The sequence below is a fragment of the Erithacus rubecula genome, assembly GCF_903797595.1.
Source record: "Erithacus rubecula genome assembly, chromosome: 3".
In the NCBI taxonomy this organism is placed as follows: domain Eukaryota; kingdom Metazoa; phylum Chordata; class Aves; order Passeriformes; family Muscicapidae; genus Erithacus; species Erithacus rubecula.
In genome coordinates, this window is record NC_136689.1 from 125008306 (window position 1) to 125034287 (window position 25982).

Genomic DNA, 25982 nt, shown 5'->3' on the forward strand with positions numbered 1-25982 from the left:
GTTTAGATTAATTGTCCCCTAAAAGCTTATGCAATTCACAAGCATAAAATTCATTCTCCCTACGTCACAAAAAAAGTCAACTTCAGGAATCACAGAAAAACTTCCAGAAAAGAAGTCAGTGTTGGGCATCTTCGTCCTGCATGTGGGTTGTCTTAACTTTGCATGTTGCATAGAAATTGTGACCACAAAACAGGTCACAATGAGATGAGAAGTCCCTGTTTAAAATACTGCATAGCTAGAATAACAGGATGTTAGTCAAGAATTAAATATTACCTAATGATACTTCTGCAAAAAAATTTCACATGTTCATACTGCAAAACTAACTTGCAGTTATTCCACTTACCCATTTGTATTTTTTATTACTGGCACCTAGATGATGCAGGGTTGTACCCATTCTTATATGGACTAGTTTGCCTCTCTGTGGAACACACTGGCACATTCCTCTGGGATTAAAGGTGCTCATCAGACTGCCTGTTAGACCTTCCCTACATGCCTCAAGCTGCTTTCATAGGTAATCACTTTCTAGTTTTTGACAGCAGAAAGTTTTCTCTTTTACATCAGAATTTTTGGAGAATGGTAGCAAAAGTAACTTCAGAGAAGGCGTAACTAAGGAAACTTGCCATGTTTTATATCAGCATCACAAACTAGCATTTCATTTGTTACTCTTTACTATATGGATGGTACTTAAAAAGGAAGAACAGTATTTCAAGCCATGTAATTATAGACAGTCTCTGATTTGTCCCTTGTACTGGAAATACAGTGCCTCCAAACCACTAAACACAAAAAAGCCCTATTATCAGGAAATGTCATCACAACATGCATCTGTACCCTCTATTCAGGCAGAGTCAGAATATAATGAAAGGCCAGGGGAATAAAGGCAGACAGACACACAGACTCCAACAAACACCAACCAGGTAACAGCTACTAACTAAGAACCAACTGTCCTATTAACTGTATTATTTAACTGATGTACTGGCATCCCTTCCCAAGTTACCCATGTTTCAGTACATCTGTATATTCTTTGAGATACAGCTCTTTATAGACCTTGAAAACAAAATTTTTATTTTTTTTTGTTTTATCAATCAGACATTTCAGATGAACCTAAAGTAGTCATAAAATCTAATCTGGTTTTAAATTAAATACAAATCAGCTACAGGGCAAATAAGAGACCATTTTGTAGTGCCTTAATTATGACCTCTGCCATTACAAGCTTTATGATACTTTTTATATGTTCACTGAGGGCGGATAAAAAGTTTACCATCTGAAAAACTAATGGTATCTTATCAGCAGCTATTCTTAACCTTTTCTGAAAACAGATGTTTTTTTCTAAAAGATAATTTCACATTTTACTGACAAAACAACCTTCTAAACTCTTACCTTTCCAGCCTCCAAGTCTCAAATCTCCTATTCTAGTAGTAACTAGAAGCACTTTAAAATCAACAAATTGTCTTAAACTGATTAACTGGAGAAGTTAGTTGTATTTACAGTTTCAACACAGCTTAGTAGTAAAGATACTAGCTTACAAAAATAGTCACAATGAAGTTTTCCACAGGATGGTCAGGGAAGGTTGAGAGTTCTCATGTATTTATTTTCCCTGCAACATCTTCTGACTCCTTGATCTCTTTTACAGTAGCAATTAAATAAAGCACAAAATTGTTGGATTTAATTTCCTTTTAACTTCAGAAGAGGTTCAAAAACTGTATGATTCTGAAGCTAATTCCTACCAGAAAGCAAAAAACAGTGTGCCAAGTTTTCAGAGTTTGAAAACTTGGCCATTGCATTTCTTTGCTCAGAGGAATCTATATATGCAGACCTTGCATTATCATTCAAAAAATCTTTTTTCTTGGCCCTTAAAACACAGAACAAAAAATATGCAGAAGAAATAAAGCTACACTAACCTTGTAAATATTACAGGACAAAAAAATCTAGTCATTTGGTTTTCTTGTACTTAACAGTTGGCATGGAAGTTCTGCAATCACAATGATGACCTCACATAAGGGCTTGACCTCCAGTGAGGGGGGGATCATTCACTGGAAAGGCTGCTCAGACAGCTCTGTCCTTAAACCTATTAAAGATGCAATGGACAAGGCCTTAAGCAGCCCATTCTAGCCAAAACTTGCTTTGAGGAAGGGATTGGAATAAATACCAACCCTACTTTATGGATTTAGGAATTCTGGATATTGAACAAGCAAAGGTAAGTTTTCACTGCCAAGTTGCAACTTTGTTGTCTCAGTTTGAGGGACTGGGAGTTAATGCTTTAGTACTACAGATACTATCTTTCACAGTTACAATGTCAATGAAAGTCCTTCCTTACACAATCAAAGTTTCCCACTAAGCCTTAATTTTGAAGACACAGGTTTTTCAATCTACCTTTTATTTCTTTCTAAAACTTAAATGTGCTGGTAACAAACCAATGAAAACAACACGTTCTAAATGCTGACATAAGCATTTATTACGTAAGAAAATAACATAGTTGGTTGTCAGCTTGGTTGCCAGTGACAGATGTTAGTTAAAACTAATCAGAGATTGACCTGGAATGCATCCAGACATCATTAGCTAGACTATTCATATTACACAGCATGTGAAGATAAAACAAAACCACTGAAGTTATAATTCTTGATCCAATTCCAACATTCATTTTCTGCCTCAGGGTACTACAGTGAGTGAGAAAAAAGCCTAACTGATGAGTACAGCCTCTGCAATTCCTGTAAACTACCCATCCTTTGCTTTGTTGATAAACTACCAGTTCACTCTTACCAGAAAAAACAGCCAGCATCATTCTCACCAAGACCCAGATCTGCTGAGCATAATAGTTGAGATCATTAATTATACAAGTTTTAAATATAAGACACACATTTAAATGGCAATTTCCTTTTTATTTTAAAAAAGTTGCAAAGACAGCTAATGAGAACAGGAAGCTCTTAAACAGGAATGCCTGCAAACACATAAAACCGAATAAAACCTGAAAAGTTTACACAAAAAGAAACGAAAAAAAAAAATCAGTAATTTTTAAAATTTTATTAAGCTAACCTCAGTAAGAAGTGTCATTTACTAATTCAGTTAGCACTGAAAATTTTCTATTTGAACCGTTTGTGTGGTCAGTCAACCAGCACTTATGTTTTTATTTGATGCAAAGACATAAGGCTTAAATTAATCTTAAAAAAAAAAAAAAAAACGAAAAAAAAAAACCACCAAAACAACAAACCGAAAACCCAAAGCATTACAACTCCATCCTTTTATACCTTGATGTATGACATTCAATGTCCTACAGGTATTTCAACCAAGAGCTAAACAACTGAACTGGGTATTATATACAACCGTTGATGGAAAGTATTTTCCATCTTCCAGTAATTAAAAGTTAAAATAACTGTCAATACTGTCAAACCTAGAATGTATTTTCTTTTCCTCTACAGCAAACTCAACTTAACTTTCCGTGGACCAATGGGCCTATCATTCAGTTCATTAATAGCAGCCATAGCTTCCTCATAGTTTGTCATAGCAACGATGGCATCACCTGATGGTAATCCATATTCATTGTACTGCATAGAAACTGACTCTGGTATTACTCTGTAGCCATGGAAAAAATCCAGAATCTCATTAGGAGTAGCTCTAAAAGGTAAATTTTTCAATAGAATAGGAACAACACGTTCAGAACCACCACTGAAATTTGGATCTGGCATGAATCTTCCATCAGGAAAATTTCCCATTTTATTATTCCCAAACTCCATTCTGCCAAAAGGTTCACTCTCACCACCAAAATCCATGAGGGGTGGTGGACCCCTAAAATCCTTAGGAGGGCACATGAAGTCCTCAGGGGGATGTCTAAATTGAGAATGATGCCTGAAGTTCCCAGGGGGACCAAAAGAATGCATGGATGGCCCTTGTGGTGGCCCAGATGGTGAACCAACTGGACGAGAGAGGTCAACTCTGTCATATGGATGTGAATGACCGTGCATTTCATTTGCAGATAATGGTGCAGGTACACCAAACTTCTGCATCTGATCTTGAGATATAAGTCTGATTAATACTTCTGTTCCCAAAAATGTTTGACGATTTAAATTTTCTGCTTTCATGGCTTGTTCTTCAGATTTAAACTTTACTAGTGCTTCTCCCAGTCCAACTCCTTTTTCATCATAGAGCAAGTAAATATCATCTTCATCAATATCAAACCTTGCAAAGAACTTTTGCACTTCAATTTTTGACACATCAAATGGAAAATTTCTTACATAAACACAAGTCTTAGGGCTGGAATGACCTTCCCGGTAACTTTTTTCTGATATGGCCTGTCCAAGATGATCTCTGTCCAGTGATCTTTTCCTCTCACAAGAGTCAATTATTTTCAACATTGACTTTCTTGAAATTGGAAAAATGTACACAGGACGATTGAGAAGAACCTTTCTATGACATTCCAAAGCAGCCTGATACTCTGTCTCACTCCTTAACACCACAAAGGCATCTCTAGTCCTTTTCTGATGCTTATCTGTTAGAATCTTGATCTGTTTGCTGTGTATATCTAGATCAGGAAAAAAATCTCTCAAATCTCTCTTCTCCACATTGAAAGATAGATTTCTTAAGTGTATGTAATACTCCTGGGTGGGAGATGAACGAGAATGTGTTCTTTGTCTCCTTGGTGACCTTGAACGAGAATGCTTCCTTGAATGCATGTAGCCTGAACTTCTTGGAGAATGGTCTTCACACAAAAAGTGATCCATTTCATCTGGCATGTCTATCCTCCCACCGCATTCAATCCACCGTTCCTCTGTGGTTGGACTAATTTCTATAAACCTCTGACCCATGTATTGTCTATGACGTTTAAGTCCTTCTAAGGCATCACCAGGTGTAGCACATTTTACCAGGCAATCACCATTGTTTAAACCATTGCGGTGCTTTATCAGAATCACTTCATCCACACGTATCCCCGAAAGGAAAGCACGTACTTCAACTTCTGTTGCAGAGTAAGGTATACCACGTAGAAATAAGTAACGATCATCTGGGTTAAACGGGTGAGAATCCTTTCTTATCTGATAGTTTGACTTAGGTATACCCATATCACCATATCTTGTCCCGTTGGTATGGAAACCAGCCTCCAGGCGATTTGGTGGCCCATAACTAGGTTTTCTCATTCCTTTAGGAGAAGCTGTAACTAAATGTGGTATATCTCCAACACTTGATGTACTAGAACCATTAGTGCCTGTTCTTCTAGAGCCAGACATAGTTTCTCGTCCCCCACGGTCAAATCGTTTCCGGCTCATTTCTATGGTACTCTGCATCTCTGCCTTGCTGCTGAGAAAAAGCTCTATGCGCGAGTCCTTGATAAACCCTCCTGAACAGCTCATGGCACGCCGTGCATCTTCATCTGTTGCAAATATAATAAAAGCCTCCCCAATCTCTCCTCCAATAATATGCACACCTCCATCAGGAATATTCAATCCCAAGAAGAAACGACGAATATCTGGAGGACCCGCAACAACAGGAAGCCCCTGTAAACGGATGACTACAGCCATGCTGAGCTCAACCCACAGCAAAAATCACCTGCAGACAAAAAGGTACACATGATAGTACGTCTTTAGTACTCAGCTATTTTACAGTATCTTATCACTTAAGAAGCTAGAGCCTTTTTAATGAATGCCCTTGTCTCATCGAGAGAGAAGGTATCAAAAAACCCACAAGTTCACAAGAACACGTTTAAAACACAATTCACTGAATGTTCATTAGTCAGAACAATTAGCTACTCCACCGGCACATGTGCACAAACCTATCAATATTCCCTACACTAAGGGCAACAAAATCCACCTAAGTCACTCCTCACCATCCACAATACCTAAAGAACACCTCAAGTCTTTCATGGCAGAGTTACTCTATGCCAGAGATCTCTGCCCACTCCTAACAACAAAAAAAATCCAGTTTACTTTTGAACAGGACACTAACTGATAAAAGCAGAAAGGAAAAAGAATAACTGTCACTGGAAAATGAAGTAATTCACAAACAGTGATGACTTTACTGCTTTGACAAGCTGCTCTACCCAGTGATCAGTTCTGTTCAATAATGTATGTTTTCTCAGCATTCAAAAATGTTGTCTCTTTGGCGTAGTCAGAGTATTAAGTGCCGTGGCCACAAGCATATCCTAGTTGCCAGCCACAACTCTGTGAGGAAAAAAGGCTGTGTATGATCCTGCCACAATACTCAGTGAGAAGTGTTAAGCTTTTGGCAGCTTACCTGTTTCTGCTTTGGAGACCTGATAAATTCTGTAAAATCAACTTAACTGTGGAAAGAAAACGAAACATAATTAATGGCTGATACCTGTACTTTGCTTTACACACTGTGCTACACTGCTGCAGCCCATCCATAGCAGCAGCTAATACTAAAGCCAAGCATGTTATGAACCCACGTGAAGAACTCCTTCCATGTTCCAAGAGGCCATGCACTGGATCTTTGTTTCCATGTTAGAAGCAAAAGAAATTCAGAATTTAAGTTGACTTCTGGAAATGATGAAAATACGATGAGATTACTTGGTCATCAATTGTGCCACACTGTTGCAGTGAAACAGACTGACAGTATATTGAGGGAACAGTTCGCCACTGAGTTCTTGCAAGATGCTTAGGTCCATCTCAGGATTACATGACACATCCATTCTTCTGAAATCCACCTCGTTCCAAACTTCGCAACAAGAGTATGTTACCCACCAGTCCAGCACTCCACTTAATGTACACAGTGAAGACCATCAAATGAAAGAACAAAAATATCCAACAAGGAGAAACTTCAGAAGTACCTGAATTTACAAAGCCAACTTCAGTATTCTCCCTATGCCCTTACTCTACTGCCTTTCAAACATAAAAACAAGAAAAGCTTGAATACACTTAACATACCCTGATTCTCAACATTTTCTAACAATTTTATCAGAACAAACACAAGCCTCTGTAGCAAACTGCATCCCTTCAGAACAAACACAACTGCTCAACACTGAGCATTCAAGAACGCTCCTTCTACAAACCTTGCTCCATAAAGCACTAGATCCTGATGACGAGTCAACTATTAATAACCGTAACTCTCACTCCACCTGAACTTAGCAAACGAAGAGCAAAGCCCAAACTCTGTCACTGATGGACTCCACATCACTCCAGCACCAGTATCCTGTAAGCACAACAAACTGAAAACAACTACCCATTTAGAAACTTCACTAAAGACCATCTGTTCTCTGTACTTTTGTTGTGAGTCGATTCCAGCCAGCAGCCAAGCACCCACACAGCGATTGTTCACTCCTTGTCCCCATCAGTGGGATGGGAAAGAACAAAGATGAGAAAACTTGTGGGTCAAGATAAAGACAGTTTCATCAGTGAAAACAAAAACACAGGAAATTACAGCTGACTGATGTCCAGCCTTCCTCCAAATAACAACTGCCTTGGGAGCCAAGAAAAAATCCCCCAAAGAAACCGTCAAAACACTTTTTCCTCTATCTCAGTTTTTGTTGCCCAGCACGACGTTACATGCCTCAGAATGGTGACTCTGGGTCAGCTGTCCCAGCCATGCTCCCTCCCAGCTTCTCACCTACTCTGAGCACACTGGAGGAACAGAGTAGGGAAAACAGATAAAGCCTTGATACTGTGCAAGTGCTGTTCAGCCACAACCAAAACACCGATGCGTTGTCAACTTTCTTTTAGCCACAAATCCAAACTGAACTGTATGGGCTGCTATGAAGAATGTTAACTCCATCCCAGCCAGACCCAGAACACTTTACAACGTGTCTTCTCAACAGATGCAATGGCAGTGCCAAAAAGCATGGAGAATTCAAAGGCAGAATTTTCATACAGCACCTTTGTGTCTTGAAAAAGCAAATCCGCTGCCCTGCTACTTCATGATGTATTTAATCTGTAGTACTTCTGGATTCACAACTCAGCTTTCTTATCCCAATTTTTAAACATCATTCACAACAGCTCTCCTCCATAATTCTTCAGTGATAAACAGCAAGTTCTCCATGATGCACCAGGGATACAATACACAACCTTCAGTGGTGAAAACCAGACAGTGATTCCAGATTATAATGTGGTCTCTAAGAAGTCCATAAACAAATGCAAGTTCAAATAACAGCTCTTACTGACTGTAATAAACAATCACACATGGGGAGAAAGCATAGACAAGCCATGCAAAAATTTTAAAGTGCATAACCAAAAAGAGTTGACTTGTCATGAAAAGTAAGAGCAAGTCATTAACTGAACAAGGATTTCAGACAGCAAGGATTCAGAAAATAAACAAACAACTTAATGCCACAACTTAAAAGCACAGAAGTGTACACAGTTTTATGAAATTTTATATACGAGCAAAATTGGCTAGAGAACACAGCCTCCGGAAATTTCAAACATTAAAGCCATTAAAATAATCCACAACCTGTAAACACGGTAGGAAACTAAGTCTGCACTAGACTAGTATTTTTACCTTAACACTGAAAGATTACACAGACTGCAAACTAGAACACCGACATAAACACCCCAAACTACGAAACTGGACCGGTATAGAATAACCAGTGGAACAGGGGGAGGCTTCTTATTCTATTCTTCAAAATAAGCCTTAATAGAGGAAACAGGCTGCTGCGAATAGCAGTTTTCACAGTGGTGAAGGAAAACATGAGTGAGCTCTGCAGCTGGGCCCGCTACACGGCCGAATGTAGCAAGGAGCCGCTCCCGAGCAGGCGGCCCCGCCGCACCAGCGCTGCGGGAGGAGTCGCCGCGGGCACGGGGCAGGGAACGGGCGAGGGGCGACGGGCACGGGACCCGCCAGAGCCGCCGCTGCTCCGCCCCCACGAAGAAGCCCGTCTGCTTCCCGACACCGGGTCAGGGCTGAGGGAGACACCGGGAGCGAGGAAGGGGAGTGGGAAGCCCGGGGACACGAGGAGGCCGGGGCGCGCGGAGTGGCCGCGCAGCGGTTCTGCGAGGGTCAGGCAGCCGAGAACCGGCAAACTCCGCGCCGCCCTCGGCCACACGCCGCACCCCGGAGAGGCGTGCTCTGTCCCTCACGCCATCCATCCACGCACCCACCGGACACGCCGCTCGGACGGGTCCCGCAGCTCCCGGCACGGCTCCGCCAAGATGGCGCCGCCTCCACTGCCCCCCCTCAACGCCGAGGGGAAGCTGCGCTGCGCGAGCGCTTCCGGCCCGCGAGAGAGGGCGTGCGCGCGCACCCTGCGGGCGGGGCGCAGAGCGGCGCGGCCCCGTGGCCCCGCCCCCTGCGTGCGGCCGCGCGCGCGCTGGCTGCCCTCGGGCGGCTCTGCGGTACCTGTCTGAATTAAACGTGAGGGAGCCGTGTAATGATAGGCGTGTGTGATTACAGACAGGCGTAGCGACAGACCTGCACGGTGACAGATCTGTGTGCAGACACCGAGCGCCGCTGCCGCGCCGTGCGCTGCCCTCAGGCTCGTGCCGGCGCGTGCCCGGCCTCGGGCGCTCCCCGCTGCTTTTCCTGCAGCCGGCCGCGATTCCTAACGGAGCGCCGGGCTGGCTCGGGCCTGGGCTGTGAGGCAGGGACGGAGGAATGGAAGAGAAGGAAAAGTTCAAGGTTAAGTAAACGGAAGGGCAGAGCCAGAGTACTTGGGTTGTGAAAGCGAGATATATTTATCCCAGTGTTTATCCTGCCTGCCTTCACTGTCTTTACGTGTCTTTCTATGCATATCCAGTACTTGTCTGCTCCATTTTACGTAGGGAAAAAAAAAAAACAACCCTGTACTATTTATGGCAGATTCACCTTAGCAGTGTTACCGACTTTTAGGAGCTCTCTCAACACAGAGTCTTGTTTACAATAAAGACATTGTTTATTCTGTTCAGGGTACAAGGTGGTGAGTTTCCACAAATCAAGAAGTGGCAAGAAGTGGTAAAAAGTGACATCTTTATACAGTAAAATTTAAATGAACTTCAGCCTAGGGACAGATAATTCTACTTGAAAACATCAACTAAACCTTTTAACAGTTGTTGAGCCAACAAAATAAATCCAGTCAGAAATAAAACATGCTAATGTCGAAAGTCATAATAACTAGGCAATTAGTTCGCAGGAGAGACACAATGAGAAATAACTAAAATCCAGGACACAGTGTCTTGCAAAGTTTTGGTAACATCTGAGGGAATAAGACAAAAGGCAACAGAACAGAAAGTTCCACCTAAGCGTGAAGAACTTTACTGTGCAGGTTCACTGGAACAGGCTGCCCAGAGGGGTTGTTGCAGTCTCCATCATTGGAAAATACTAAGGAAACCTCTGGTCGCAATCCTGTGCCGTGTGCTCTGGAACCCCCTGGTTGAGCAGGGAGGTTGGACCAGATGACCCGCTCTGATCCTCTCCAACCGGACCCGTTCTGTGCAATGTGAACGAGAGTGTGACAAAGGTCTAAAAGGTAGAGGGGAGTAACTTTGGCTGAGCATCCATCGCTCTAGGTATTTTGTGTTCTCTCACCTTGTTACTACTTTCCTCTCTGGGGAGAAATTACAAACACGTGTCACGTTTGTATGATACACTGTGCACCAGTTCTAGAGACGAGGTACCGGAATGTGCAAACGGGCCTCGCTGTCCTCTCGTTTCTTGTTCCTGATCTCGCACCAGACGGACGAAACTCTGTAGCCCGAATACACTAACTCGGGCTAACTCGGGCTTGCTGCCCGCCCCCGGACGTTTCGCGCGCTGCGGCCGCGGGCCCCCGGCGCTCGCCGTACCGCGCGGCTCTGGCCAATCAGCGCGCGCGGGCGGGGCGCGCGGTGCCATGGCGACGCGGGGCCGCGGGGCCGCCGCCGCCGCTCTGCTCATGGCGCTATCGGCGGCTCTGCCCCCCGCCCGCGGCTTCTCCGTCCCGCTCCAGCGCCCCGCCGACTGCGGCGCCGACCGCTACTTCGACAGCTCCCGCCTGGCCTGCGCGCCCTGCGGGGCACACCAGCGGCGGAGCGCCGGCGGTGAGCGAGGGGGGAGGCGGGGCTCGGGCGGCTCCGCGCTCAATCCGCCCCCGGCAGCGGGAGATCGCAGCGGGGCTCAGTGCGGTAAAACAGCGCCCTCGGGCAGCTCTGGGAAAGGCCACAAATGATCTCGCAAAGAGGTCCCAGCGCTGCCGTGATGTTTCTGAGATGCAGCTCAAAGAAATTACTTTCAACCTTTTTCTAATAGGCTTTCTTTCCGCGAGCATTATATTGTATTTGCATTTTCATCTCTAAAATTCCTGAATTTATGTTCTCGAACACCTCTGTAACTTAAAACTCCTTGTCAGACTTTAATATCTGAGATAGCAAGTGCCTGAGATCCTGAGTTTGTGTCTGTGCTGGTCTCAGTCCCAGCGGGAGCTTGGAGCGGGTACAACACAGCCTGACAGTACTAAATGGGAAATACAGATAGCTGGCTGCTTTCTTTAGGGCATAAGGAGGTATTAAAGAGTCTATCTTTCATAAATACACAGTCCAACAAGAGTGGGAGTTCCCTGTTGTGTGTATAAATTTGAGACTAACACCCATCTCTCTTCAGAGCGGGTACTTGAGTCGGAAGCAGTGATGTGGAGGGCTGTGTTCACACTGCTGAGTGCCAGCTGCTCACCTTTTCCACCACCACCATGGTGCCCTGAAGACTAATCCTATACTTCACTTACTGGAAAATAAATACATTATTTGTTTTCAGATTCCTCGATAACATGGGTGTCTAGACCCATAACTCCCTTTTAGGCTGATTCTTCCTCTAAATAAAGGGATTCAGGGAGAGGGGTGGTCAAGGGTTTATTTCCTCCTGCAGATCTGACTGGAGCAGTGTAAGTAGATGCCAGTCTGTGCTGTTTGCATCTTGTCTGAATTCCATTTGTGACTGCCCCCTGGCTAGCTGATCACTCTGGATTCTGCTTTCAGGTGACACGCCTAAAAATCTAGATTTTGTCACTGTGAGTGTCACAACTCAAACTTTTCATTGATCTAATCCATTTGGGCTTTTTCTTCTTTAAAATTAAGTAGAAATGGTTGATCACTAACAAATGTTTCTGTACAGCTGGTCTCATTAGAATGTACTTCAAGGTTATAAAACTTTTCACAGAATTTGACATTATTTCTGCCTGCACAGTTCAATAAGCTTAAATGATAAAAACAGTTTATTAGTACATATAATCAATTTTGGTTTGTGGTATGTGTTTAAAAGTACAGAGAGAAGTTCATGACACTGAGACAGGAAAAGCTTCCAAAAAAAAAAGCTGTTGAGCACTAGCAGATGGGCCATGAAAATAGTGTTTAATTTAATACAAAATGTTAAGTATGTTCTGTTCCCACACAGAAAACCAATATTAACCTTGATCTCCATGCACAATTTTAAAAGCCTTGAGTTTAAAACAACTTTTCATGCAACAGTTATATTTTGAAAAACCTTTTCATAGGAACACATTTTGGTTTTAGGACTGACTTCAAATTGAAAAATTAAAACCTGTATAGTGGTATTGTAGAGAGGAAAGGCTGTGACAAGATTTAGATGGAGAGATTATATCTATCACAGACCAACTGGTAAAATTTAGTATAATTAGAAAACCCACAAAATACAAGCTCTAGGTCTCTGTTCCACCCTGGTAGATCAGTCAGCCTTGTAACATTCTCCTGAAACATCTGTGTACAAACTATAACATGGGCATTTTTTAAAAAGTGAGATGATTTTCATTTGCATCACATTCAAGTGTTTTATGTGTCCATCTAATAATCCTTCTTGATGATCTCTCTTAAGAACAACAGCAGTTGTTCTTACAATTCTGTTACAACCAGTCAGTTTTATATGGATTAAAAGTGAATTTGTTTGGTTTTCTTCAGGTAGTTCCTGTGTATGTGAGCCAGGATACAGGATGGTTTCTAGTAATGGTGGGCTCTCTATTACTTGTGAAAAATGCCCAGAAAATATGGTAAGTATTAAATGTTTCATGTTTGCCATAATGATAAAATACTAATCATAACCATTACGAGTTTTTTAATTTTAAATTTTACCCTGACTGCAAGTTACTTTTCATTTATGTAAAATATTTTTATGCACTAGTTTTTGATTGGGAATTTGGAATTGTCAATTTCTATTATTTTGCAGGCTTTTTTAATAATAAATTTGATACCACAGACAAAATAAGATTTTTTTTAAAGTGTTTAATTTCGTTCCACTGCTTTTCTTTGCTTTGTCCTTGCCCAGAGAGCACAACTCTGTACCATGTTAAAGGTGCTTTTCAGCTCATAGGTATCTTAACTGATTATTTATGAAAATACTACTATTGTAACATTTAGGCTGTATCTTCATAATCTGCAATATTTCATCTTCTTACTTCAAAAGGAGCTGCTTCTACTAAGTTACTTTAATCATAATTACAGTTTGATCAGTTCTTCTGATCTTCCTTGACAAACTAACCTATAATTTTATGTCATAGTCTCATCATTGATCCAGAGACACCAGGCTAAACCAGATTTTTCCTACTATAGTAAGCAAAGAAATGTATTTTTCCAGCTTTCATCCAGCTTTTGAGGGTGAAGCATTCCTGAATACTTCTTTCCCTTCAATAACTGCAGAAAAACTCTCAGGAGAGCAGTTTACTTGCCTGAGATAGGTGTTAGATGGCTAATGGGCCATGTAGGTATTTTCCCTTTTCTTTTCATCTTGCTGTGTTAGACAAAGACTTTGGCACATATCATTTCGTGTTGTGATCTCCTGCTGTTTCTTCCTCTTTTTTGCAATGGTAGCATTTGCCTTTGATCTACTGTCAAGGCTGTTGCAAAGATAAAATGTTGATAGTGGAGAAGGGAATAACATAAGTAGCACTTGGGGATGAGCAGTTATCTTCATTTTCCTCAGTGGTTTTTATCTGTAGTGCAGTTACATAATAGTATAAAATAAGTGTGGATGTGAACTATCTGGCTAGGCACAAAATTCCAAACAATTATGTAAGCTGCTTCACTTAGAACTCTTCCATTTCCATTACTTCTGTAAATTTATATGCACTTGCAATATGCAATTTATATATAAAATGGATAGACATTTTACATGCATATAATAAATATAAAATGCATTATTATGTTTATTCAGTGTATCTCTTTTTAAACATTCTATTTTTAATTTTCCCTGAAGGATGTAAGCCAACAGGTTCAGAAGAACTTAACTTTTTTTGTGTGTGTCTGCTACAAATTACTTTTCCCAGATTGTTTAGTCTTTTTTTATCTTTAAAAGCTTCATGAATGTTATCAATGTTTTGTCTGAACACATTTTCTAGTAACTAATGGCTGAATAAGGCATTCTTCACAGATACTGTGTGATCTCTATATTTTTGAAATTTCTAATATTTTTATGTTTTCTTATAGAGTGGAGTTACTCAAGATGGATGGAATTGTATTACTTGCCCCAAAGGCCTTACTTCAAAAGGAAATTGTAAATGCCCCAATAATGAAATACTAGGTAAAAAAATATATGCCAATTATGAGATGATAGCATTTGCTTTAGATATTTGAGTTTACTAATTTATGCTCTTCTGTTAAATAAGAAAGAAAATTTTGCATATGTTTTCATATCTAATGTGAAAATTCAACATTGCTCTTGAATCTGAATCTGAAGGATAGCAGATAAATCTATACCATTGCTCATTGCAATAATAACTTGTGCAAACATTCTATAAATGAATACTGGTGTATCACTTCCTTCAAGCTCTTTGGCAATGGATGGAGTCATTAAAATTGGAATAAAAACAATGTCAACATAGACTTTAAAAGCATTACAATGTATTGAAATATAAAGAGCAGTAAAGGAATTGTGCTTACATGAGTAGATGGAAGAGAACAGGCTGAGCAAACCAAGCAAATGGCTGTGCATTAGTGTCAGTGGATTTATGCCTCCCTGAGACATCTGTACCTGTGCCATTCTGAGATGTGCTTCCCTATATCTGTGCTTCTTTCTTGATGCTCTCTGGTAGTTGCAGATGATTTCAATAGACAGAAAAGTAATTATGAATTTAGTGTTTGTGTTAAATGGATTTTTGCTTATTTTGCATAGTAGAAATGTAAGAGCAAAGTACAGTTTTCATTGATGGTGTAAAACATAAAAGCTCTTGGAACCTCTGGTTTTCCTTATTTTCAAGGAGATGGAATACCTGTAATTCTCTGAATAAGTATTACAAATGCCCACTTTGGTTACATTTCCAACAGATTATATTGAAGAATCACTGTTTTCCAGATCAATAATTGTCAATTTTCCTAGGACTCTGGAAAACACTGAATATCAGTCTTAAACTTTTGAAGATTACAAAATAAATTTTGGGCCTCTATTACCTCAATATGGTAAAATATTGAGTGCAAAACTGATTCTGTAATTTTACATGCAGGAAGAACATTAGCACTGTATTTTTTTTATTCTCTTTGGTTTGGATTTTTTTTTTAATAATTAGATTTGAAATGGTTTACAAGATGATATAGTTGGTGGAAGATGCACTTTTGAAAATTGGGAAGTGTGACATTTTCATGAATCATTTCAGATGAAATGTAATTTTTTTTTTCCCAGTGATTTGCAAACTTGCTGTTTTGAATATTTGCTTTGCAGTGAGGCCTTTCTTTGAATCTTCTTCAGAATAAGCAACAAAGGAATAGCCAAATTAGTCATGAAATGTTGCATTTCTCCTTTAAAACTAAACTGAATTTTTTCACACTTATCTTAGCCTATGTGACACTGCATCAGGCAGTTTTGTCACAGCTGCTTTTCTTTTCTACTTAGTGGAAAGAAGCATTGATGGCATTTTGCTTAATGAAGCATTGTGCATACATTGTAATGGAAGTGAGCAGTCCTTCTCTGCATCAGATGCATCAGGAAGCAGGTGGGTGCTCTTTCTTTTTGTCATGTTAAGTTTGAACATGTCATGCTAGTTTAAAGAGGGTATTCCTGGAAACAGGAAGGTTTTGAAGGCAGGGAATTGGAAATCCTCAACCCTGTATCAAACTCATCTTGTTTTGTGCTCACCTTGCTTTTAGTGTCACTAAAAAGCAGGCTTTGGATTGGAAGCAGAGCAGAATTCTTATTCTGATAATTAATTATTTATTTTCTACTTCACTGATAGTAGAGACAAATTAGTAACCACTTTTGAATTTTGGTTCAAGCTAGTGAAGTTGCTGATGCTGTTCCTGGGCACGCTGTGTAATCAATTTCACTGGGGACTAAATATCATACTTAACTACATTTTAAGTGCATTCTTCATGTTTGTGATTCATAGGTGTGTAAGATGTGAAAAGACATTCATCCAAGTAAGCAACTCTTGTGACTGCAACAGCCCAAACATTCTAGTAAGTAGAACAACAGTTATAGTATTGAAGTTCAGAAAAAGAAAAGTTATTTTGACAAGTGTATCAATATCTTAGCAATATTTTTTTATTCTTTTATTTCTTTCAGACTGGGGGGTTGTGTTTCTTGTCTCGTGAAGGCTTACCCCCAAAGGGAGTTGCATCTGTTCGTTTTGCACAGCTGGTAAGTGTATTTATTCTAAAACACTTTTAAGCTTTCTCATTACTTATTTTCAGTGAGTATTTCAAATTCCTGTTCTTGGAAAACAAAGCTGGTACTTTTGTGTCTGATCCCAGTGATTTTAAGTCATATGCATCAAGATAGAGTGTAGGTATGGACACCAAGCAAGCATTGTTCTAAAGGAGTAAGCTTTTAAAAATTCATGCCCTCTCATAAACTGAAAAAGGGAAGTAATTTACATGACTTTAGTGGCAAAGCAAGCACCATGTGGCCTTTTTTATTGATTGTGTGCTTTTAAAGCATGCTCTTGTAACAGAAAAACATGCTAAAGAGTCCATGAGTGCCTCTGGACTTTTTTACTATGTGTATAAAACAATTAAAAAAATATATAAGGCGTGAGTGTACTGCTTGATCTTAGAGTTTATAGAGGAAAATGGACACCTATAAAGTTTGAAATTGTGTATGAAATTGCTGAACTCCTTGAATTTGCTGATGAATGAAAATATGTTCTATTGGGAAGATTGAAGGGGTTTTCATGGTTTTGTCTAATGAAATTCCATTAACTGTGAAAACTGCTCAAAGTCAGGACTATTTTCCAAGTAGTTCTGAATTCAGGAAATGCTGTGTGGCTAAGAAATGTATTTTTCTCCTAAAAATGAATTTATATTGAAAGCTACCACTTGAAAGAAAGTCAAAAGCAGCCTTCAGTTTTTCTGATATCAACCATTGACTTGCTCCCTGATAATGCCATCTTCTAAGTAATATTTTAGTGAAAATGTGTTTTTTCAGTTGCTTACAGTATGTGTATGAATGTTATGTGTACTTCAAATATGAGTAGTTATAAAAAGGAGATTGTGTAGTAATTAATTTGGCAAATTTGGTCCTGAGTTAGATTTTCCATCAAGTCAACATCTTACCCTTGAAACTGTTAGTACTTCCTTTGTGTCGTTAGGAAAATTTCTGTGTCACAGAATCCATATTCAAACTTAAATATTTCAGCTCTTGTCCTGTATACTTTGTCTAATTTAGTGAAGTGAAAGAAATTATTGCATTATAGTTGTGTTTTGAACTGATATTTTAGACTGAGAAATTTACAAAGGACAGAAAGCTCTTAGAAAAAAATAAGTAGCATCTTCCAGCTGACATAGTTTTCCAGACTGTTACATTATGGATGAGTTGTTGTGAACAAAGACAGTGAAAAAGTTCCTTATTTACAGGGTATAACACTGACATCAGCATGGTTTCTGAAAAATCTGCAGTCCTCAGCCTTTGCCTGTTGGGTGAGTTTCATTAATGTTTGCAGTTTGCTTTTTTAATACAGAATGGTATTCTATAAAAGCATATCACCTTTATTTTTGGACGTTACCTTGCTTATTTTTAAAGAATTTTTTTGAGATGAGAATAAAAAAGAAATAATTATATATACAGCATGCTTAGAAATATTGAGGGCTAGTCAATGTTAATGAAAGTCTACAGTGTTGGAATTTTCACAAGATGAATGGTCTTAAAGAAAAAGTCCTTCAATATTCAGTAGTATGTGACCTACTATCCCTATATTTGGATGTAAATGAGCATATCCAGTAAGGGATCACTCAGAAAATTAACCTCTCACATATCCAGTATTTACTGGCACCTGCTCTTTACCTCTTAATTATTTTTCAGTTATTCATAACCATGGAACCACCCTTTTTAGCTTTGCTTTGCTTTCTGTGTGCAAGTGTTATTTACTATTATGTTGCTCTGGGTGATAGTAACCATGGGTGAAAGAGTGGCTGCAGCCACAAGATCACAGACACTTGTGAAGGACATGTGCCTCTGTCTCCCTTTTGTCAACTCTGTTGCCACACATTCTCATTTTCCTTCTGTATTGCTCTCCTGAAGATCAGATTTGAACTTCTCAGATTCTACTTTTTGTCACAACCCAAAGGATTGCCTGGTCTAGAAGTCTAAAGATCACAGTATGGATTTGCAGGATTCTGTAATATATGAACACGTGGAGTCTTTATTTCCTACACTGTTTATTACAGATTATTGCAAATTATTACTGGTAAAGTGAGCAGACTTATGATTAGTAAAGCAAGTGTATATATGTACTCCAGTGGTAGCTGCAGTCAATGGTAGCAGCAACAGTACATTTCAATATTACAAGTTGCTACAAAATGGTCACCAGAAAAGCTGCAAATGTGCTTATGATGAATTACCCATAGGTGTGTGTACTATTCCAAATTGTACCAGTACAGTACTCAAGAAACCACTCCCAGGAGTGGGGCCTCAAAACTGATGGCAGATAAAGTTTCATTTCAAAGAGGATCAACGTTGCAGAATCTGGAGGCAGTCAGGCATCCCTAGCCACAGTCTGGTAACTTGCCTAGGAGAGCTCATAGAAAAGTTTGTGTAGAGAACCTTTTCTATGTGTCAAGATTGAGAGAAAGATGAGAGGCAGATTTGTTCTCCATTTTGGATAAAAAGTAATTTTTATACCAGAGAGACATAGGTGATGTAGGGCAGCACCACCTGGAGCAGCCAATAGATTACAACGTTTTATATCTCAGGCTAGTTTTAGTTTTTTCCAGGCTGTTTTTTACTCTTTCCATTTCAACCATCAATAGCAGTTGCCTATTCCTGCCTACTCTTTTGGAATGCTTTCCCTCTTTTAGCCTTTTTCATTTTTCCAGATGATAGGTTGCTGTTACAATTTCTTGGGTTTGTTTATTGATGGTGTCTCAGGAGGTCTCTGAATTTCAGGTACCCAGATGCACTTCTCAAGGATGTTTCAGACTCCCAGGCCGTGTTCCCAGGCTGGCAAGTGTTCTGTCAGTATTTCAGCAGACTTTTGTTCAGGATTTTCCCAGATCACCCTTGTGGCTGCTCCTATCACCATCTCCTATACACAGCTCTGAGATGCATTTTCCCACTGGTCCCATTCTCATCACTGACATCAGTTTATTCTGTTTGTCTGCCTCGCCTTGCTCAGCCATTCAGAGGTGCTGCCTCAATGTGATGAGCAGCTGCTGGTCTGACCCACACAAATGAGGGTGAGGAGGTGTCAAGTTAATACCAGTGCAGTGATCCCTGCACACAGATGCCAGGTGTCACCTCTGCATATCACTTGGCATTGGTGTGTTTACCAAAATTGAACAAGGTACATAAAACTGAAGAGAAAATACTTACACGACATGCATTTGTAGTTGTCAGTCTGAGGTTTTTGAAGGAGTCATCTTTGCCATACAGTCTAAGTGATATTAAACATTTTGATTCTTAATTTGTTTTCTAAGTGTGGATTTTGACATTTCTGTCACTTTTTGTCATCTAGCAGATGCAATTAAAATAAGCTGAAAAAGTGAGAGTATTGATTTCATGCTGCCCTCTGCAGATCTATAAAAATATGGTGCCTGAATACCTGGGAGAAAATACTAGGTGTTGACAAAATGAAATTACTTTCAAGTGAAAAGAAAGGTTTAGGAGTGGCTTCTTAAAAATAACATGAATTTTATGACTGCCTCACAAAAGGGAGGGTAATTAAGTACTTTTTCTGCTTTCTTGTGTTTCTCCACCACAGTTGTACTCTAATCTAACAGCATGCCAAGCTCTTGGAAATATGTGTGTGATGAATATGAACTCACTAAGTTCTTCAAGTACTGATGCCTGTGGTTTGTTTCAGTATATTTTTGTCAGTACAGCAAGGGTAGGCGTCATTCATTCAGTACCCTACTGGTAAGTTGCCTTTTCCATAACTTTTGATCTTTAATAGCTTTGTATGGGAATTATTGTTCTAAATGTTCTTTGATGAAAAATTCTATGTTTCTTTTGAGAAAACATTGTAATTCTTTTTCAGGAGGCATAATCTTCCATGGCTGTATTATGGTGACCAACCAGGATTAGCATCCCAAATGCTTGAGAAAAATCATTTTCCTACAACCTTCACTTTTAAGGGAACAGATAAGGTAGGTGTTGTGTAGTAGACATAAGGAACCATACATTAGGAAGAGGACATAATCACATTAAAAGGCTTAGATTTATTATACATGTGACTCTACTAAAGGTAGATTTTAGGCAGTTACTGTAACAAAACTCAGTATGAAATCTTGTGGAAGAGAAAGGTGATATTTACATAAAATACTGTCTAGTCACTTCCTTTGCTTACACTCTCATATTCTCATAAGGCCAAGATGTGCTTGCCCATGTGGTCTGACCAGGGCACAAAGAACAAATGATGACAGCCTTTAAGTGTTCATTGTGTCCTCAAGGATCTGGATTGGCTGGGGTAAACTAGTAATCAGACAAACCTTTTAGACACCTTAGGAGTTCATAGTTGTTTTGACACTGTCTTTTGCTTCAGAGTCTTGTTTACTTCCATTTTCATAAATGTGAGACAAAGTTGGTCTTTATCCTTTTTTGCATGTTTAAAATATGTGCATTCCTTTGTCAGATTTCATGGTGAACTAATGTGAAAAAGAGGGGTAAATGTGATGTGCTGTATCTTTACTGCCACCCTCCTGGTGTGCCAAAATGCAGGGTGTTTTGCTGACAAGTTGTCTATACCAGTTTTTATCACAGTACATTTATCAGCTCTTGTAGCTGGGAACAGTGTTCATCACTGTTCTGTGGTGTTTAACACTTTCTGTTGCTTACACACACATTTCTCCCCCTGCTCTATTTATTTGTAATATTTCTGATGCAAATCTCTACAAGCTGATTGTGTCAGAGATGGATTCAGAGTATTACTCCAGCCTTTTACTGCAGTGAATTAGGGGGAAAAAAGAGGTGAGAAAAATAATTTCAATGTTAACAAAGCCAGATATCCATCTCTGGGAGGGATGACTGCTTAAGTAGTTTGTTAACTGGCACATTTTTATGAAGAAATCAGATAGCAAATCAAACAGCAAAGTGATTTATTTTTCCAAATTAATTTTAAAAATAGAATAACTGGAATATGTTCTTCAGTTCAGCTAATCACAAGAAATAGTACTAGTCAGTAATAGCCAGTTATACTGGCACATTTATCTAGAATTTTCTTATTGAATCAAAAATAAAATAATAGCCATTTTCAACCATATAGGCTATGATTTAAATTAAACAGTGTTGCAATGTAGCAGTTGTTTTAATAATTAAAATACTTGTTATTCCTCCTAACGCTGAAGGTCCTGGAAGCCCTCTAGATTCCAACATAGTGTATATTAGAAATCTGTATAGATTTCTGATTAGTTTAGGGCATGTCTATGTGTATAGAAGTTCCTTTGAAATTTTTTCCATGTCACCAGTGAAGCTGTAGAAGAATGTTGTGTTTTTTTTTAAAAAGTAAACTACCAAACCTAAGATTAAAAACAAAATCAAAAGGGCAGAGAAATGAAGGATTGTACTTAAAGTGTTAGAAATCATCTGACAATTAGTCAGCAGTCTTTAAAATGTGTGTGTCCAGATCAGTCTCATTCGTCTTTATCTTATTTTCATCAACAGGATGTAAAGCTGAAATTTATTGCAGCCTCATTTGATGCAGCAGGAAACTTTCTGAAGTGGCAAAGTTTGGAAGGAGGTATCTTACAGGTATGTTTGATTTTAGTTATCTTTTCTTGATAACACAAGGTTCTGAGTGCTTTTAGCCAAATTAATACAAAAGCCAAGAGTTTGGTTATTACACTAATGACAGTTCATTACTGTAGAGCTAGATTAGGAAAAATTGCCCTTTATTCTCATGATGATCTCTACACAATCAGATGTATCAATCCATTAACACTGCCTTCATCCTTTGGAACAGTATAAATTTGGCATATTGGAAAGCTCTGAAAAACAATAATTTATAACCAGCTATCTCTGTCTTCCATTCAGCATAGTTGCTCATGTGTGTAGTTTCTTATTAAATCTCTTTTTCTTGTTGAGAAAAGTATATTCTTTAGCTCTTTGTCCACATGTTTGTAGATGATGCTATGAGTATGTCCCTATTAGATCCTGTCACCTATTTGCACACATCATGGGGGTGACAATCAAATCAGTGGTTATGTCGCTGTCAAGAGAGGTAGGAAAGCTGATCTGTAGCATTTTCTTTGCATTGTCTTAGGATTTTTTTTTGCTTGCTTATTTCTTTTGCTTTTAAATATAATATGTACACTATGACTAGCATGTGTGTTGTTCATTACAGAGAGTTATAAATACATGCTGGGAGACTTTAGAAAAGGGGAATACTGGCTGGAGGTGCCCTTGGACACTACACCCTCAGATTTCAGGGACACATTCTACTTCAGCAGTACCATGCTGTGTAGTTAGGCTGTGAAAAATACAAGTAAGCAGCAATTAGAAAGTGCAATAGTAATTAGTCTATCAGAGAGAACAACTGGCAGCTGCAACATGTTACAGAATAGAATTTGTTTAGCAGTCGAGTGGTGTTCTACACACTCTCAGTATTTCCCTAGGCAATACAATAGGAATGCTAACAATGGAAACACTAGCAAGAACAATTGGGAATTGTTGGTTCCTTTTCTGTTGGAGCACATCACTTCAAACATTTCAGTGTCTACAGAAGAGCAGCTGACATTCAGGATTTATTTTGTTATTGCCTCAGGATGAGCCATCTTGTGTCTGTGTCTCCAGTTTTAAGGAAAACTAGTGTTTAAGACAACAGGTTACTAAGAGAGTTATTATGCACAAAAAATTATATATTCTGACATATAAATTTAGGTGTATCGGGGCACATTTATTTTCTAGGGCAAAGCTTTTAGCAGCTATCAAGAGTCAATGGGAAAGGAATAGCTTTTCCATTCAAAGCCTCCTTTAATGTAATAGATTGTGCCTGATGATAAGACATCACAGTGCTAAAGTGGTCTCAATGCATAATTGTAGCAATTCCCAGAATTTCAGTTTCACACTAATAAAATTGTGTTTTATGGAAATCTAGACTTGGTTCTTATTTTGGGAAAATGGCTTTGCCCTCCACTAAATTATATGCTAATTCAGTTAGATTTTGGACCTTTTTTTTTTTCTGGATTTAGCTGAATCTGCTGTTCTTTGCTGAAAATATAAGTGTATATTAAAAAAAAGAAAAAAAAAGCTGTTACTTGCTATAACTTTGATTCTCTGAGGATGCCATCTTAAGAGAAACAGGGCTGTATGAATGTCAACTTCTTTTCTTATGGGATTCTTGAATTTAGCAGAAGTCACTGAGCTTGAGGGAACAAAGTGCATTGAACATTCAGTCCACAGAAAGATTATTCTTGCCTGTTTGGATGCTGCTGTCCACAGATTACGGTGATGGAACTGAAAAATACTATGCAAATATGAATAAGCTAAACCAGCATTTTAAGAAGATCAATATGAGTGAAATAAATAATTGTGTTTTGTCCCAAATAAATTCTTCTCTTATTAAAAAATAGAACAAAATATCTTTTGTGAGAACTCTGAATATGTAAGTGCTTGTAAATTTTTTTCACATGAGAAGATTATACCTTTGAACTAACCTAATTATAACTATGTTTTATTCAGCTTTGTCCGGATACCCAAACTAAATTGAATGCAGCTTATGTTTTTGGAACAACTTACCAACAAAGTGTAAGTAAGATAAAAAATGCTATTTTGAATTTTGAATTAAGCCTCCTTGTATGTCATTAGTTATTCAGTGCATATTGAAGAATGTTTGGAGTTTAGGTATATGCTGCATATAGAGTTCTTTCTTGGGAAATTGAGTGAAATAAGTGTGGGGGTTTTAAAATTATTTAACTATATTACAAAACTTGTTTACTACATAGCATAGTCACAATAAATTAAACTGGCCTTTGTGAGGTTGCTGACTTAGCAGTGGAAGAACACAGTGCTTGAATTCTGACAGCCATATGCTTTGTATCATATCTCCTAATTTTCCTACTATCATCTTTGGCCTGTTTTCGTATGGAAAGAAGGAAAGTCCAGTCATTCTATGTCTGAATATTGTTCCCATTTACTCTTTATTGTATGCCCTGATTTTAGTGAATTCAGTAAAGAGATTGAAAATGTATTTTAATTGAACAGATGACTCACCAGAGGAAAGAGATTCTTTAGCTGTCTTAACTGTGAAAAAAAGTTGTTGGGGTTTTCACACTTTATTAAACACCAGGAAAGGAAAAGGGAATAGAACACTAAATTATGTCAGCCACAGAAATGGTTCTGCCAGCAATGAAGCTTCTTTAATTTTTGTCACTTAATATGTTAAATGGGAAGGTATTAGTCTCTTTGTCCAGGGAGTGGAGAAAGAAACATTATTATAAAACTCCATATATGTGCATAGCATCTCATATATTAATATTGTTCATTAATTCATCTAACATTGAAAACCATTCCCTGCATTATGTGTTGAAGTAGAAAAATATAAAACTCTGGCTGCTATTTAGATGGTGTGAAAGTCCTGGAAAGTAATAGCTGCCAAAGCTTAGTCTGGGAAATTTAAAGTGTTCACCAAATAACATTGACAAATCATGAAATATTAAATATTTCTACTCTTCCATATTGTTTAACATTTTTTAATTCATATTTCAGTATTTCAGACAGATTGAAAACATGTTCTATTTAGGATCATTGAACTAGTTGAGTATGGGGCTTTTTTTCTTCTTAAAATCTTCAGTGATATTGAGTCTGTTTTTAAGTGTTAATAACAGTTAATATTGTTGGGTTTGAATAGATACATCACTAACTTATTGAGTATTTTTAAATATAATTTTCATCCATTGCATGCATTTTCTTTTCCATGTGGCTTTGGACAAAATATGGTTGACAAATTGTATGAGTATTTAAAGATGCATGGTTGTTCACATGTGCAAAAAGCTACCTGCTTTTACATCTAATTTCTCCACACAATCACAGAGTGGTTGAGGTAGTCAGGGACCCAGGAGGCTGTCTTGTCCACAGGACAAGCAGGGCCATGTAGTGCAGGTTGCCTAGGACCGTTTCCACCTGGGTTTTTATCTCTAGGGACTGAGACCCTACAGCCTCCCTGGTCAACCTATAACAGGTGAAAATCTGTCTTCTGATGCTCAGAGGGAACCTCCTCTTTCAATTTGTGCCCATTGCCTGTGATTTTGTCACTGGGCACTGCTGCAAAGAGCCTGCTCTGCCTCATACACCCTCCCTTGTACAATATTTGTACACATTGATAAGATCCCCCTGACCCTTCTTACCTCCAGACAAAAGAGCCTCAGCTGTTCTTCATAGCAGAGGTACTCCAGTCTCTTCCTCACCATAGTGGCCTGTGCTGGACTACATCAAGTATCTTAGTTTCTCTCTTGTACTGATGGGCAGAACCAAATTCAGTATTCCATGACTTCAGCATTTGTGTCTTGACTTTAATGTTCACACTATTTCAAATTTTATGTCTGTGAGGTTTGGTAGGATATTTTTTACAAATCTGTTGAAAAATTTTAAGAGTTTCATTCTCCACATTAGTCATTCTAGTTAATTGCAATCATTTCCAAGAAGCTTGCATAAAATCATAAGTACTTTGTAATTGCTTGCAGATAGCTGGAATACCTTGTCTATCAGTACTTCAGTAAAGCATTTGACATTATTTCCCAAGG

The 25982-nt window shown here is 38.9% G+C and overlaps 2 protein-coding genes and 1 long non-coding RNA gene across 5 annotated transcripts in view; 2 read left to right on the forward strand and 1 right to left on the reverse strand.

Moving 5' to 3' along the window:
• Positions 1-25982, forward strand: part of LOC306799146 — a 177905-nt gene that overhangs the window by 122710 nt on the left and 29213 nt on the right. The gene's annotated exons all lie outside the window — the stretch shown is intronic.
• Positions 2856-9145, reverse strand: RBM12B (RNA binding motif protein 12B). Of its 3 annotated transcripts, none has more exons than XM_079299747.1 (3): positions 9030-9145; positions 6217-6262; positions 2856-5532 (listed from the first exon to the last, which is right to left on the reverse strand). In XM_079299747.1, exon 3 carries the CDS (start codon positions 5502-5504, stop codon positions 3408-3410), a length of 2097 nt encoding a protein of 698 aa, XP_079155873.1. In that variant the 5' UTR covers positions 5505-5532; positions 6217-6262; positions 9030-9145; the 3' UTR covers positions 2856-3407. The 3 variants fall into 3 exon arrangements, with proteins under 3 accessions (XP_079155873.1, XP_079155875.1, XP_079155874.1); XM_079299749.1 differs by having other exon boundaries at positions 9026-9111; XM_079299748.1 differs by having other exon boundaries at positions 6217-8000; positions 9030-9095.
• TMEM67 (transmembrane protein 67) overlaps positions 10702-25982 on the forward strand; it is a 32016-nt gene continuing 16735 nt past the window's right edge. The window contains exons 1-11 of the mRNA XM_079299746.1: positions 10702-10922; positions 12789-12877; positions 14310-14403; positions 15709-15808; positions 16202-16271; positions 16378-16452; positions 17667-17729; positions 20009-20163; positions 20285-20393; positions 21907-21993; positions 23923-23988. Of these exons, the coding sequence (XP_079155872.1) occupies positions 10736-10922; positions 12789-12877; positions 14310-14403; positions 15709-15808; positions 16202-16271; positions 16378-16452; positions 17667-17729; positions 20009-20163; positions 20285-20393; positions 21907-21993; positions 23923-23988 (1095 nt within the window). The 5' untranslated portion in view covers positions 10702-10735. The remainder of the gene's footprint in view (positions 10923-12788; positions 12878-14309; positions 14404-15708; positions 15809-16201; positions 16272-16377; positions 16453-17666; positions 17730-20008; positions 20164-20284; positions 20394-21906; positions 21994-23922; positions 23989-25982) is intronic.

What these genes read in the sequence shown, in the direction of transcription:
- RBM12B (XM_079299747.1), bottom strand. Translation starts at nt 5,504, where the DNA reads ATGGCTGTAGTCATCCGTTTACAGGGGCTTCCTGTTGTTGCGGGTCCT.